The 15,865-nt window shown below is 44.7% G+C and overlaps 1 protein-coding gene across 12 annotated transcripts in view; it reads left to right on the top strand.

Moving 5' to 3' along the window:
* Positions 1–15,865, top strand: part of COL4A4 (collagen type IV alpha 4 chain) — a 130,148-nt gene that overhangs the window by 31,117 nt on the left and 83,166 nt on the right. For all 12 annotated transcript variants that reach the window (XM_027048808.2, XM_027048814.2, XM_053215885.1 and 9 more), the window contains 3 exons: positions 13,788–13,922; positions 14,706–14,750; positions 15,398–15,514. In XM_027048808.2, the coding sequence (XP_026904609.2) occupies positions 13,788–13,922; positions 14,706–14,750; positions 15,398–15,514 (297 nt within the window). The remainder of the gene's footprint in view (positions 1–13,787; positions 13,923–14,705; positions 14,751–15,397; positions 15,515–15,865) is intronic.

Raw genomic sequence — 15,865 nt, 5'->3', positions numbered from 1 at the left:
TTTGTCTCTGCTGGAGAGTTCTCTGAGTAATGAAGCCCTGCCTGAGACTCAGGTGCTTTCCAAGGACACCCCCAGCGAGGGGCCCTGGGACGGGACGTCTGCCTTGGGGACTGTGGGGAGCTGGACAGGGCATTTGTCGTGCAAAGGCATCCGAATCCAGAGTGGGAGAAAACACAGTGCCTACTGACAAATCTCCCAGTAGAATTTAGCCCACCAGCTGCCAGTTTCCAACTTGGGCTTTGCTTATTAAAGCGTTCCCTGGTCAGGAATATTAACCTTGAGTTCTGAGGAATGAAAAACTTGCAAACGTTAAAAGAATGGATCTTCCATGGCAGGTGCTTGAGGAAGTAGTTCCAAACAGGGTGTGGGAAACCTGGACGTGCCTATCACTCTCTACTATCTGGCCTATTAATAATCATAGTCGTAGAACTAACCAGTGGTAGCTCGTATTTGTATGAAAGGATGACTCCAGCCGCTAACAGGGCTTTCAGTAGGCTGACAGAGCTCTCGCTCTGAACCTAGCATTTGTGCTTCAGAAGGAAGGAGGGAAAACAAGCTCCATTTGCCTACTGTGTTGTAGAACGTGTTGTTTTTGCAACCAGGCCAGGTGTCCCGAGCCTCACCAGGGAATCCTGGTGACAGTTTGGGTCTGGTAGGTTTTGGCGTACCTGCCCTGATCAGTCATCTCATTAAATTGCCAGTGATTTGCAGCACAGCCTTTGGCCTCCTCATGTGGAGTTCAATTCCATGGCAACAACGATTGCTGAACTCTGCGACCCAGCATGAACTGAGGCCAGGCGGCCGCAGAGCTCAGCAAATGTGGGACTACGCTGAACTTGAGTGGACCAAGGTCATTGCCAAAGGGGAGACAGTCTTGTTGTTGGTGAGAACTCAGGACTAGCAATGCAGGTGCATCCCGAAGCAGGGCCTATGGCCCACAGGAAAATGGGAGACAGTATTTGTAGCTCTAGAAAACCTCTCTAGTGCAAGGTCAACACCTGACAGACTACATTAATTAAAATGCTGATTTGCAAAGAAAGTAAAAATAGATTTTTTTTTTTCAAACACCATGTTCAATAAATTGCCACGAAATCCACAGGGAACAACCAGATCTCAGAGGTGCTAAGTTTTTCACTCCTCTGTCATATAAGCTTATCTGCAGTTCTTTCAGCAAATGTCTCTTCATTCATTCCCTATTCAGCACATGGCCATTGAGCATTTGCCATGTGCCTGGCATTGTGAGGCTCCGGTGATCCAGAATGAAGTCCTTGTGGCCTGGAGCTCAGTGTCCAGCAGGAGATTCACCTTCTGGTCATTATTTCTGGGTGCCTCAGGAGTGCCGGGCACTGTTAGGAGCTTGCGTCCTTGCTCTGTCCCAGGGATAATGTGGTCCCCTAACTCGGTTTCATATGGGAGCCTGGGGGTGGGGGACAGGGCAGAGACAGCAGTGGAATCAGAGGCCACCTAGTGATGGCCTGAAAGCCTGTTGTGTCAGTGCCTCGGCTGCCATAATGAAGTGCCATGTGCTCAGTGGCTTAAAACCACAGAAAATATTTTTCTTGCACGTTCTAGAGCCAGAAATGCACAAGCAAGGTGTCACCATTACTGTACTTCTGCTCCAGCAGAGGCTCCTTCTCTGCCTCTCCCAGCTTTTGGTGGCCACAGGGCTGACGGCCCTGTCACTCCAGTCCCCACCTCTGTCTTCGCACTGCCTTCTCCTCTGTGTCACATCTTCCTCTGCGTCCCTCTCACAAGGGTACATGTAATGGCATTTAGAGGGCCCATGCAGATAATCCGAGATAACCCCCTCCTCTCAAGGGCCTTAACTTTAGCACCTCTTTTGCCATCTCAGGCAATGTCCACGAATCCCAGGGGTTAGGACGGGGACACGTCTTTTTGTGGCCACCATTCGACCTACTGCAAATGTCTGGGCAGAGAGAACAGCCTCCATGCAGACCCTGGGGGAAGAGCCTCCATTCGGACCCTGAAGTGAGAAGGAGGCAGGCTGGCATGTCTGAGGGACTGGAACGTGGCCAGAAAGATTTGGTTGGAGTAGGTGAGGGGGCAGGTGACATGGGGTGCAGTTGGAAAATCAGACACAGGTCCTTCAGTCTAAGAAGGAAGGCTCTGAAGGATCTTAAGAAGGGTGGAAGCAGGTGGATTTACAGTATAAAAAAATCATTCTGGCTGCTGTTTGGAGAACATAGTGTGTGTACATTGGGGGGCAGTGGTAGGGAAAACCCATCAGGGGGCTGCTGCAGTCGCTCAGGTGGGAGGTGAGATTGCTTCGTGGGGGGGGGTGCGTGAAGAGGTGGGGGAATGTTTGGGAAGCAGGGTTGATAGGAGCGAGGGTGACAGTGGAGGAAGGCGGGCATAGTGTTTACAGCTGTGTGGGCAGTGGTCTCAGGCCGAGGAGCACACGGGGCGGGGGGGGGGATGATCGTGTGTCTACGAGTCCCATTTTGGTTTTGTAGAGCCAGAGGTCAACTGAATATGGTCAGGGCTCCGAAGAGAAGTCTGGGCTAGGGAGGAAAGTGGAGGGGTTGGTTGTTCAGCATTGGATGCCATTAACTCCATGGAAAAGGTCAAGTTTGCCCAAGAGAAAGTGAGAAGAGGGCCAGGGCAACCCTGCGGGGAATCCTCCCCCCCCCCCCCAACCAGGAGGAAGGGGGCCGGCACGGAAGACACAGGAGAAAGACACAGAGAGGGCAAGGGGCAGGGACACCAGGAGAACAGAGCCAGGAAGAGGAAGCAAGGTTTAGCTGGTTCTGGCTCCGCCGGGAGCCTACCCAGACCTCTCCACGCTGCCTCGTTCAGTTCCCACGGCAGATGTGTGATGTTGGGCTGCTCTTACACCATTTTTAAAAATGGGAAAACCGGGGCGCCTGGGTGGCTCAGTCGGTTGAGCGTCTGACTTCAGCTCAGGTCGCGATCTCACGGTTCGTGAGTTTGAGCCCCGCGTCAGGCTCTGGGCTGATGGCTCAGAGCCTGGAGCCTGCTTCCGATTCTGTGTCTCCCTCTCTCTCTGCCCCTCCCCCATTCATGCTCTGTCTCTCTCTGTCTCAAAAATAAACATTAAAATAAATTTTTTTTTTTTTTAAAAATGGGAAAACCACTCTGTGATGACCAGGTTCAAGACGTGGATTTATTTATTGCTCAGGGGCAAAGCCCTATCTTCCGGTTCTCAGAACCGTGTTCTTTCCACTGTGCCATGCAGCCTCTTGGGAACACAGCTGCAAATCCAGAGTCAGTGTCACTCCAGGCTAAATGGGCCAGTGGATGCTCTCATTGACAGGTGAGGTGATCTTAAGGTACAAGAAAATACTCTGCCACACGGTCTGGTCTCCTTGGACTTTCTACTCCTTGAATAACACTTTTTGTTATTTATTTTAATAACCCTTCATGTTATCCATTAGTTTTCCCCGTTATAGGTAGGGAAAGACCTTGGAGGCACTCAGTTAAAGGATTTTATGCTACCTGCGTAGGCCTCTTGGAGGGTTTAAGTAATGTTATGGTGTCGCCTAGTGGATGAATCTTTGAATTACAGCCAAGCATTAAAAAGGCAGGAAGGGCGACGCTGAGCTGTTCATTTTAATTATAAAAGTCTTAATCCGTTCAGTGCTCTCCGAGTTCATGTTTAGAATATATACCACACAAGGCGGTAGCCAAGGTCCTGGGTAGTAATAAAATGTGCACGGATCCCTGACCCCAAAAAGCTTACCAGAAGACATCACCCCAAGCAGATATTAATTAAAGTAACATGCGTGAAACAATAATGAAAAATAGGTGAAGAGTCTATTTAGGTGGTATTTTAGGGTGGACGGGAGAGTTCTTCCGAGGGTGAGATTGATCAGGACTGGGGTAAAAGAGAAGCAGCAATTGAAGTCAGGGGACCTGGGTTCAAATCTCTGTTTCCCCAGGTGATAGTGGCCTCTGGTCACTGGCTTCATCTCTCTGAGCCTCAGCTTCCTTGTTTGGGAAACAGAAAAGTAGAAACAGGGTGACTTTTTTTTCTTTAAAAAAATGTGTTTTTAGTTTATTTAGAGAGACACAGAGACCGTGCTTGTGAGGGGAGGGGCAGAGAGAGGGAGACCGCGAATCCCAAGCAGGTTCTGCACTGTCAGCACAGAGCCCCACGCGGGGCTTGAACCCACGAAACCGCGAGATCATGACCTGAGCTGAAACCGAGTCGGATGGATGCCTCACCAACTGAGTCACCCAGGCGCCCCCCACGGGTGACCTTATGGATGTAAGGATCCCAGGAGTCAGTGCCTAGAACAACTGCTCAGGGAATGGTAGCTGCTGCCATTGGTACCATCACCACCATCATGGTTTTGAGAAGGTAGAATAGGAACTACCAATGGAGAAAGGCTGCCATTGCTTCAGGCAAATAGGAGGCACACGTGTGATTGGAGCAGAAGGAGGAGGTGTGGAAATTACAGGGAGTAGGGTTGGCTGGGGTAGAGGAAGGCTGACTGTCCCCATTGCAGAGGGTGATGAAAGCAGTGACACAGGCAAGAGAAGATCGCAGGGGAGTTGACAGTTGTATGTGGATGTGGGTAGAAGCCTGGAATGAAGGAAGAGAGGGAGGCTGGTGCTTGGGTGACCCACATGAGATGACAAGACCACGACAGCGGACGGATTCCTCTGCAGGGAGATGACAGTAAGACAGACACGTGAGATTCAAGTTAAGGGAGGTATGACAGCCACCTGATGGGTCTGGGGACAGGAGTGGAGCGCGGGGAAATGATGGGAATGATGAGCTGAGTTCTGACATGAGTGCGAATTAGCAGAGGAGGAAGGTTCAAGAAGGTGTCTAGAAAATGGTTGGGCGTATAGGGTAGGACTAGAAAATTGGACTTGAGAACGACAGAAATAGAGGTCTTAAATTAATTTGATGAATACTATTATTTCCTGAAGAAACTTTATAAAAGAACACAGAATACATTAAGATATGAAGTTTAAAAACAAGACAAGGCCTGAAGCAATGGACGTGTCGCAGCAGGCACGGTGTGGGGATGGTTTAGTGCATGGGTCCTCCACTCTGCCAGGCTGAGGCAGTGGGAAGAGGAGTGGTTTGGGAGAGCCCCTGACTGATGCAGGTTTGAATGCAAACTCACTAGGTATGTGAGTCTGAGCAAGTTATACCCCTGAATAGACTTTTCTCATCTATACGGGGGATAATAATTCACGTTTCTCAGTGTTGGTGGCTGGATTAAATGAAGCAAGGTATGGAGAGTGGTGGGCACACAATGATCACATGATGGTCACTGGGCACTTTGATGATCACCTTCGCGGTCTTAGAGACCAAGGGTGATTTGGAAATGTATGTGTCATTAGTGTAATAAAAGCACCTTTCATATTCATTTATTCATTAATGAAGGAGGAAAGGAACAAACATTTATTTATACTTCTTTGCACTGATTGAACTTCTGGTTAGGCAGGAGCAGGAAGCTGTCGCAGGGAAAATGTGACAGGATATGTATTTGCAGTCGTCTCTCTGAACTTATTTCTCCCAATTCTCATACTGCTAACATGACAGAGGGTTTCTTAGTTTTTTGTCATTCCCTAGAGGGTCTGGTCCCTGGCAGCGAACACATCCGGGGCAGCCCAAAAGGCTGAGTTGAAGATCTTGGTATTGGCCGTGTACATATTCTCCCGTCTGTTGGTGTGGTTCTACCAAGTTGTGAAATAAAAGTAATTTGATCTTAGCCCTGCTCAAGAGCCGTGCCTGATACAGATGACTAACAAGTGACAGAATGCTGAAGGAATGCCCCAGCTCCAGAGGGTGGGGTGACTGTCCACTGTGATCACCTTCATCCTCTATTTATACAGCTGGCCTGGGAGCCTACTGTTCTGTGGCCTCAGTCGGAGCACACATAGCACGTCTGATGACACGGTGTCAGCCTGGGCTTTGAGGAGGAAGAAGGGGATGGCTTGTGGCATCACACAGCATGCCAGAGTTTCCTCAGCTGGCAAGATGATTGTCATTTCTGGATTTGGTGCATCTTTTCTGATTTCACGGTCTCTGGCTGAAAGTTGTGAAACACAGAGGCAGTTCTGTGTACATAGAAGAAAGGAAGGAAGGGAGGAAGGAAGGAAGGGGGGAGGAAGGAAGGAGGGAAGGAAGGAAGGTAGGAAGGAAGGAAGAAAGAAAGGGTAGGAAAGGAAAGGGAAGAGAAAAGAGGAAAGAAAAAAGAAAGAAAGAAAGAAAGAAAGAAAGAAAGAAAGAAAGAAAGAAAGAAAGGGAAAGAAAGAAAGAAAGAGAAAGAAAGAGAGAAAGAAAGAAAAGAAAGAAAGAAAAAGAAAGATCAGTAGATCAGGGAAAACTACATCTGAAAATAAGGCATTCATTCCACTGGGCTTTTTTTTTTTTTTTTTTTACTACCCTGAATCCACTGTATATCATGTTATTGTTCATGGTTAGAGGGTGCATAGTTAGGAAGAAAAGATTTCTTTAAAAAATTTTTTAAAGATGCCAAATTCTTTTGATTATTTAATGAATCTCTTGTTATAGAAGTGTCTCTTATGGGTTTGTTATTTAAGTCTGTTGATCCTGAAGTTAATTCCACTATAGCCGTATAAATAAGTAAGCCCAAATATTTATTGTAAACATAGTTTTTTTTTTAACTGACCCCTTCTTTTATATGAAACAGTTTAAGGATATTGGAGTTATTCTCTATGTTGCTGTGGATAAATAATTTACTCAAATTGGATGAACTAGCAATGACTATTTCAGAGATTGGGGTTTGGAAAAATTTCATGAGTAGCTTTCTGATAGGTTTAATACTGTGATACAAGGTTTGGTGTATTTCTTTAAAAAATTTATTCTATAAGGAATTACCTGTTAATATGAGAACAAAAAACACAGCACTCCATATAAAAACAAACCACAGCTTTCCCCAGCATCTGTAAATAAGTAGGCATTTAATATTTTATGCTAGCTTTTCCACCTGCAAAGTAGAGGTTATTTTGCCGTTGAAATGAAGGCACGGCAAAACCCGTGTTCTATCTCAACAAGAAGATGTGAACATCGCTGTGTTTAGGGCCATTGCTCACGGTGTGGGGTTGTGTTCTGCTCACCTCAGTGTGGAAACATTGACTGTATCACTGTTCAAATTAGTTTATTATTTATTGCCTTTCCTACCATCATAGTCTTGGGCACATAGACTATGCCCCCCAGAAGCTCATGGTCTAGTAGGTATGGGGTTAGGGGGATAAAGAGATGGTAACTATAGCAGGGGAGGGATGCTATTATAGGAGCATCTCGAGAGGCATCTAGTTCTGAAGGGCGGGTTGGGGGAGGGCAGGAGGTTGGGGAGTCCTTCCACGAGAGCACTAAAAGATGACCTTGGGAGTGGGAGGGACAGTTCTGAGACAGGATACCAAGTCTGTGAAAGAACAGAGCTTATTCAGAAATGGTGAGGAAATCAGTGTAACAGATGGGTGAGGGTGGAGGGGGGGCACGGGGTCCAGAGTTTTAATAATGTAAATAACCATTCCTTGTTTTATTTTAAAAGCATTTGGGATGACACCTTCTCACATCAGGACCCATTTCTGTACTGAATGGAGTTTTATCATTCTTATGGCCATGTGAAACACTTCTACTCTTTCTTTTTTTTTTTTCTCCGCAAAGTTCCATTAACTCACTGGATCCGGCCTTGCGTGTCCAGAATGAAGCACATTAAAGAGATTTATAGGCAGTTAATTGGCTGTCTCTTTCTCAGTTAATGTTTAAACATACATTTTTTTTTTTGTTTCTAAACGTTACATTATGGTAAAGTACAGCATTCACAAAAGATAATTTAGCAGGTTTTCTGTAAATTACCTATCAGATGAAAAGATAATTCCCAGACTTCATGAAAAGGCAGTTAATTTCTGAGTCTTATATTTAGGAAATCTTACCAAGTAAAAGTAATTAACACAGGTGAAAGAAAAGAAAGAAAGAAGAAAGAAAGAAAGAAAGAAAGAAAGAAAGAAAGAAAGAAAGAAAGAAAAGAAAGAAAGAAAGGGAAAGAGGTAGCTGAAGTCATTGTTTATCTTTTAGATTGTTGTTTACAATTTGTGCAATATTTAAATTGATATGCCCACAAAATACCCCCAAATGATTTGTGCCTATATAATTACATTTTATATTTTATTGTTGTCTTTTTAATAACACAGATTTATACATTCAAGCTCCCTTGAAAATCCTAAGCTTTATTAGTATTTTTACGGATACTCAATAAATAGTTGTTATGATGATGAAAAAGCATGAAGAGAAGGGAAAGTTCAAATGAAGTAGGATTTTGATTTGTTAAGGTTAGGCAGATGGTAAAGGTTGTTGATAATGTTTGTTGAGTCAGTGAATTAACGATGAAAGAGAAATGGTAACTCATCTTTATTATAAAGGTCACATTCGCTGTTGGTAAAGAACATATTGCCCCGCCTTCCATTTTTTCTGCTGAGACATGACAGAATGCTATTTTGTATATCCTTCAAGAAATGTTCCTTTATAAACATATATTTCGAGAAAATGCCCATTTGTTTCTCTACAGGTGGGATCATATGACATACAGCTTGTTTTTCCCCCTTTGAACAATGAACTATGTATAATGAGAGTAATCACAGTAGTTTGTATTACGGTTCCAGGCACGATGCTATAAACACTTGCCATGCAGTATTCTTTTTATGTCCACTGGCCATTGACGGATAAAGAAGCTGAGGAACAGAGAGGCTAAGAGATGTGCCCTAGGTCACACAGCTAGTGTGGGCCTGGGCTTACAACACAGGAGGCTGACTGCAGAGCCTGGATGTTCAGTCACTGTGTCTTCCTCAGGAGCATCATGAGGATGATCTGTGTCCGCTCACAAAGCCGTGCTCGCTGTCTTTAATGTGCAGGCCTTACACGTTCCCCGCGGGCCTGTTCCAGCCACCGGTCTCTGCACTCGTTGCGGGCTCTGGGAGAGCCCCAGGTACCCGCCTGGCAGCAGGCACCCGGCACCGTGGTCCCCCAGCGAGGAGGTGAACACCGCTGCTTCCTCGCTCTTGAGTGGGGTGGCTCTGAGGTGTGAGCTCTACCCTGACTCCGGGAGTGCCCGCTCTGGGGAGAGCTCGTGACCCACTGGTCATGTTACCGGAGTCGGGTTGTTGGGCCTAACAGTAGAAGCGAGGCTGGACCCCAAAACCAAAGGCACAGCCAAGGCTCTCTTGGGGCTGCAGCCTGAGTGAAAGGGACACAAAGCACCAACAGAGACTGGCTGGGCCGGCCTCTGCGAGCAAAGAGAAGGCCCTGCCTGCAGGGAGAAAGTTCCGGCTGGCTCGGGTTCCCACTCCGGAATGCTAATGGGGGTGGGGTGGGGGAAGTGCCTCGCCCTGATTGGTTGGAAGGAGCTCATCCTGATTGGTCGCTATTGGCAGGCAACTCAGGCCGCTCAGTGCTTTTGGAGCAGAGTCTTCAGGTACGCGGAGTCTCTGTTGTAAATCCTGGTTGGGTGCAGGGCTGCGTCCTGGTTCTGCTCGCTAAGAGAAGTGGTTTACCAGTAACTGCTAATAACTGGAGCACCGGGATGGCTCAGTCGGTTAAGCTTCCTACTTCCGCTCAGGTCATGATCTCAGGGCCTGTGAGTTCGAGCCCTGTATTGGGCTCTGCACGGGTTTTTCTCTCTGCCCCTCACCGACTGGTGCTTTCTTAAATAAATTAAATAAATAAGTAAAAACTTAAAAAATAAATAAAAACTATAAATAAATAAATACATAAATAAATAACAACTAACAGCTCCCCAGGTGCATGGTTTTCACCTGGGACTTGTTCCGGTGGTCCCTAACTGTCTCAATGACTGGCTTGATTCCACACCCTGTCTTCCCGTCTTCCCTTCTCTGTGTCATGTCCCTGCTTCCTTACCCTATCTCCTTCAAATCTCAAACAAAAGGTTTGCATTGACTTCTTGCCCTATGCTTTGATTCTGAAGCACCCAGGCCAAGACAGGCTGCATAATGTTCCTTTTTTGAAGGTACCAAAGTCTATTCTATCGATCTCAGATGGGCGGATTTTTATAGGACTTCCAGTTTTTCTTACTATTGTGAATAATATTGTTGTGAATATTCTGGCATTATTGTCTTTAGATCAGGGCACCCGGGGCTCCTGCCTCCAAGACCTCACCCATCGGTCTTGTGTCTGGGCCTGGCCAAGGCCAGCAGCATCGTCCAAGGTGGTACCTCACGTGTAGACCAGGACTGGCTGGGTCCCACAGTGTGTTTCTTCCTTTGAGGTTGTTAAAAATGATTAAAGAAGCCAGTTTAGGTGATAGAAACAAACTTTATTTAACACTTCATGAAGCGGGCAGTCTTCCTTCCCACGGATCCAGAGAACTGCAAAATGGGTCGGAAGACAGGAAGCTTTTATGGGATGAAGAATAAGGAAAAGGAAGAACAATGGAAAAAGAATAGAAAGCAGGAAAATAAGTAGAGACCCTGGAGTTGGCTTGGGGTGTGGGGATTGGCTGACTGAGGTAGTGGGTGTCTGGTCCACATGAGCATTTACAGGGACCCAAAAGTTATCTGCTTCCTTTTGCTGACGTGGAACCCGGGCAGGGGGAGGGGCTCCATCTTGGGCCTCGAAAGTTGTTCCAACAGGGTGCACTTGGATCCTTTATCCCCTGTGGGGCTTACCTCATGAGGAGCTCAGGGGTTCATGCTTATGGACTGGTCTGGGACCACATGGCTGGACCCTGGTCCAGCCTTGCCAGCTTGTGGGATTCCGTTCATGGGATCACAGGGTCAGCAGAATAGTGCTGACACAGATTTCAGGTGACTCAATTTTTAAATAGATGAGGCTCTCTAAAATATATTTTCTCCTGGTCCCCACACATCCGAGGGGAAGTCCTATATTCTTGTATGTGGCCCTACTCACACTTGGAGTTCAGCAGCAATAATTCAGAATTGTCCGGAGGTTTGAGATCTGATCTGAGCAGATATCTCCTGAAATCCATTCAGCTTTTCTCTCTGCATATCAAGACTTTCTTGCTCATTGAATGCATGAGCATGTTTGGTGGGGCGAGGGGCTACAACATGATTTTCCTTAAATCTGTGGAAAAATTTTAAGAAGCACAAGAAATTACAGGTGAAAATCCTGACTTCAAGTGAATACTGAGAGTGTTTCCAAACTAATAAAATACAGCATGGGCTCTAAAATGTTAGACAACATGGCTGAACACCTTGGACACCACAGTGCGTGGTGTTGTACAGGCAGATCATCTTTCATCAGTGAAAACCTTGTTGTAAACTTCTCATTATAAAGCTTCTTTTTACCTAATGTAAGGGTATTGTCTTCAGATTGTAAAGTCAGTTTTTTAAAAAACCACATGGGCCGCTCTTCCTGTCACGGGTTCTGTCCCCGTGCTTTAATGAAATCACCTTTCTGCACCAATAAAAAAAAAATGCAGTGCCTGGGTGGCTCAGTCGATTAAGTGTCTGACTTTGGCTCAGGTCGTGAGCTCATGGTTCATGAGTTCGATGAGTTCAAGCCCTATGTCAGGCTCTGCACTGACAGTGAGGAGCCTGCTTGGGATTCTCTCTCCCCCCACCCCCCTCTCTGTCCCTCCCCTGCTTGCACTCTCTCTCTCTCAAAATAAATAATAAAAATTAAAAAATATGAATCTAAGATATTCTCTGCCCACATCAAATTATAGACAGAGATTGAATGATGAGGCTAGAAGTGTCACTTAGAAATTCTGATTTCAGATTCTCAAGTTCAAATAGCCTCACTGTTCTTGTACATTGGCTATTTTATAAAAAGTAAATAAGTTTGCATATAGAAAATCATTTTATATGTCATACAGATGTAGTTGATAGAATTGCCTTTTTCAGAGTCCAAAGGTCACTTTCCTAACCGTACAGGGCCCAGGTAGAATGTGTCCAAAGCGGCTGGGTGGTCAGGCTGGGAGCTTGGTGAAGGGATTTCCTAAGCCAAAGGCTGTGGTAGATGGTGGATGGGGAGATTTAACTGGTGAGCAAATATCCCTGCCCTCATAGCGTTAATGTCTAACTGGAAAGGTGAACAATAAATGGATGGGCAAAGAGTTGAAAAATATGAAATGCTAAGAGGCCAAGAATGAAATGGACAGGCTAATGAGGGCAGCAGTGGACTGGAGATCCTCCTCGACTGGGCTAGGTGGGGGGGAGGGCTAGGGGGTCAAGGAAGGCTGCTAAGGAGGTGGTAGTTTAGGGGAGATCCAAGTCCTGTGTAAATGTAGAGAAGGAGCAGTCCAGAGGGAAAGCCAAGCCAAGGAAGAGCCGCAGGGCTGGCTGGGAAGTCATGAGTGTGGGGTGTCAGGTAATTAGGGCCATACCCTAGAAAGTCTGGAGGGAGTCCAAGGTTTACTTTACAGGCAGTGGGAAGGCAAGGAAGGTTTTTAAAAAGTGGGGCAGCGCCACGGTCTGATTTCTGTTTCCGTGTCACTCTGGTTGTGCTATGGAGAGAGGCATGGGGGAAGGGAAGAGGAAGCAAGAGAGCAATTTAGGAGCTCTCTGGTGGCAGACAGGGGGACTGTGAAGAAGTGAGTTCCAGATCTGTTTTGGAAGTGAAATGATAACTGTTAATCATAGATTCAGTGTAGGTGTGACAGAAAGAAGACTGTCAAGGATGACTCCAGGATTCTGGCTGGGATTTAATAAGGTAGTTGGGGAAGGTTGAAAGAGGATTGCATTTTGGGGGAAAGGCAAGAATTCCATTTCAGATTTTTTTGTTCTTTTAAGCCGGAGGTACCATTATATCCAAGAAGGTGTCAAGGAGGCATCTGGATATGCTCGTCCATCTGGAAGTTAAAGTTAGAAAAGTCTGTGCTGAGACATATAAGTGGGGCTATTCGAACCCATGATATTTACAATTTCAGTCCTAAGGAGAACCATGGGTGTAGGGACTATGGAGAGAGACAAGGGGGCCTGGGACAGAGAAGGGAGCAATATCATGGGGGTGGGGGGCAGCGCATGCGGTCCTCCAAGGTCAGTCTTCCTACTCCAGATCAAAGAGCTGTGAGCCTCACAACTGCTTCTAGTGGGCGGTGACTCAGTGTCCATTCAGTGCATCAGGTCATCTAAATGCAATGGGGGACAGGCAACAGTGGAGAAGGTTTCTCATCTTTGTACTGGAAATGTTCCCACTGTGGGTTCAGGGGGAAGAGCTGAGCTCACGAAACATCTTCACCTAAAATAAGAGGCGACCTTTTCATTCATGGAAAGTCAGATTGCGTAAATATAAGTTGACATGGACAGCCTCCTTCCAAATTAAGAATAGATATTAGGTAAAAGAGGCTAAAAGAAGAAAGGTTTTTCACTAAAGGGGCAGAACAATCATTCACCATATGAAATTTTTAAAAAGATCTGGCAGATTTCTCCACTCTTAATTTGTGCCACTAACACAATGGTAATGAGACTTTGATTTCTTTTCTTGCTTTGTTTTGCAAGTTGCTTGCTTTGCTAAAAAGCTCAAGATTTATAACTGTCACTGACAGAATAAAAATAGTACAAGAACTATGATTAGTTTGTGTATGTGTGTGTGTGTGTGTGTGTGTGTGTGTGTGTACACATGGAATAATTAAAATGTATTGTATGGCTTAAATTCAGATAGAAAAAGGCAATGTTCCTCTTTCTTATTTTTGTAATTAATTGATCATTTGTGCTTTTATTGTTAGAATTTGCTCAAACTCTAATATTCCAGTCTTCTGTTAGCTCACGTGAACATGTGTTTGTGTTGGAAAATGCTACTTAAAAATCAGCCATCCCTCTGCCTTTTAAACCTTCCTTCTTAGGGTCAACCAGGACTCCCAGGGCCACAGGGTCCTATTGGACCCCTGGGACTGCCAGGACCCATTGGAATTCCAGGAGAGAAAGGGATGAGAGGTGACAGCGGCCCTCCTGGAGCAGCCGGTGACAAAGGTGATAAGGTAAGCCTTCTCTTAAGTGAGGGACTCTTACTAACCGCTTACTGGCACTACTGTGCCAGGTTTTTTATAATTACAAGTACTGTCTACTAGCACCTTATAATAAATTAAGTTTGAACTCCTCTTCCATAATCAGCCCTCATTCCCTGACTCCTTTCCAGAGGAGCATGCCTTTCTAGACTTCTCTATGCACTTAAATACCCGAGTGCACCCAATGAAGGGTTGTATTCTTTCATGGCTTTTTAAAAATGTAAATGACATATTTGTTGTGCTAAGCTTTTCTTTTTTGTACTCAGCCATATGGCTTACAGGTCATTCCTTATCAATTTGTGTAGATCAAACTTATTTTCTTAAAAATACTGCACAGTATGTCTTAATATAGATAAAACTATGGTTTATTCCCGGTTGATGTAACTTTGAGGTCCTGTCCCAACTTTGTGTCATGCTAGTGTGCAGAAACAATCCTGTAAATCGCCTACACTTGCATTTAATAGTTTATTTCTCTAGGATAGACAGACTCCGGGAAGTTGAATTTCCGGCTTATAGGGTATTGAACATTTTCTTTGAATTGATGGTGCTAAGTTGGCTTCCTAAGTACAAAAAGAAAAGTACAAAAGGTTAGTTTTTTAATTGTTGGCATTTAAATTCAATGCAAAAAAATAAGTGACAATGACTGCTAAGAGTCTTTTAAAAATTATGTCATTATTTATGTTTTCAAGTAAATCCATATGTTAATCTAATGCTTTGATACCTCTTATATCTTTGTTTTGTTTTCTGGGATTTTAGGGTCCAACTGGTGTTCCTGGATTTCCAGGTTTGGATGGCATACCTGTACGTATCCCTAAATTTTCTCCATTTTTTTTTTAAAAAAAGAGCTCATCAAAACCCTTAAAATCACATATATTTATATAGCAAACTCTTCTTTATTTTCTTTTGATAGTACAAGGAAAGGCGCTTACATTCCAGTTTTAGGTAATAACTTTGGGACTAAAAGACTTTACTTGAAAAGTAAGGTTTTCAATCAGATTCGAGAAAAACATTCCACAATATAAGCTATATATACCTGCCATATTCTGGAAATAAATGTATACTCACAATGCAAGTTTTTACTTGCTGGTTAGTTTTGACAGTAGAAGTGGGCTTAAAACTCTCATTTCTAATATGGAAATGAAATGAAAGAAGGAACAGTTATTTCAGAAGCTTTATAATCCATTAGAGAGTATTTGTAAAGATTTTAAGGAAGGTGATCTCCTAAATTTCTTAGAATATTCTAAACTAAATTAATTTCAACTGGGCTGTATTAAAATGTGTCTGTATATTTTTACTCTGCTACACAGTACTTGTGGGTGGGAAGGAAGTTTTTACAAATTAAATAACACGTGAGTCACAAATGCCTTAATTTGGGTACCCACATTGTGTAAACTTTGTGTTGCAGTATTCTTGCAGAAACACTTCACTTACAATCTTATTTTTTCCAGGGGCACCCGGGGCCTCCTGGATCCAGAGGCAAGCCTGGAATGCATGGGTACAATGGCTCGAGAGGTGATCCAGGGCTTCCAGGAGAAAGAGGAGTTCCTGGCCCAAGAGGCCCCCCAGTAAGACCTCCCACAGCTCATCCTAAAGGGAATCTTATGTGAAGGGCTCTACAGTGGGCACATGCTTGATGTGGAGCTAAAATTCGTGCCTGTTGAAACTGTGTGAAGCAGGGACTGTCTGTATAGGCCAATCAGATGCTCAGGGAAGACGGTTGCTGTAACTTACTGCAAAAGCCTGAAGTTTCTCCCACTGGAAGCGAGGTCAGGACTTTTCTAGGAGGGATTAACTTTGAAATCTGCACGTCCTTCGTAGGAGCTTGATAAATGATATAATTCTTATGTGGTTACCAAATTAAGATATATTAAGATATTTAGTAGGAAAACTTTGGGAAAAGAGAATACATTGAATTT

The sequence above is a fragment of the Acinonyx jubatus genome, chromosome C1 (genome assembly GCF_027475565.1).
Source record: "Acinonyx jubatus isolate Ajub_Pintada_27869175 chromosome C1, VMU_Ajub_asm_v1.0, whole genome shotgun sequence".
NCBI classification, from domain to species: domain Eukaryota; kingdom Metazoa; phylum Chordata; class Mammalia; order Carnivora; family Felidae; genus Acinonyx; species Acinonyx jubatus.
The sequence above is the reverse complement of the archived record's forward strand: the minus strand, read 5'-3'. Positions and strand labels throughout refer to the sequence as shown.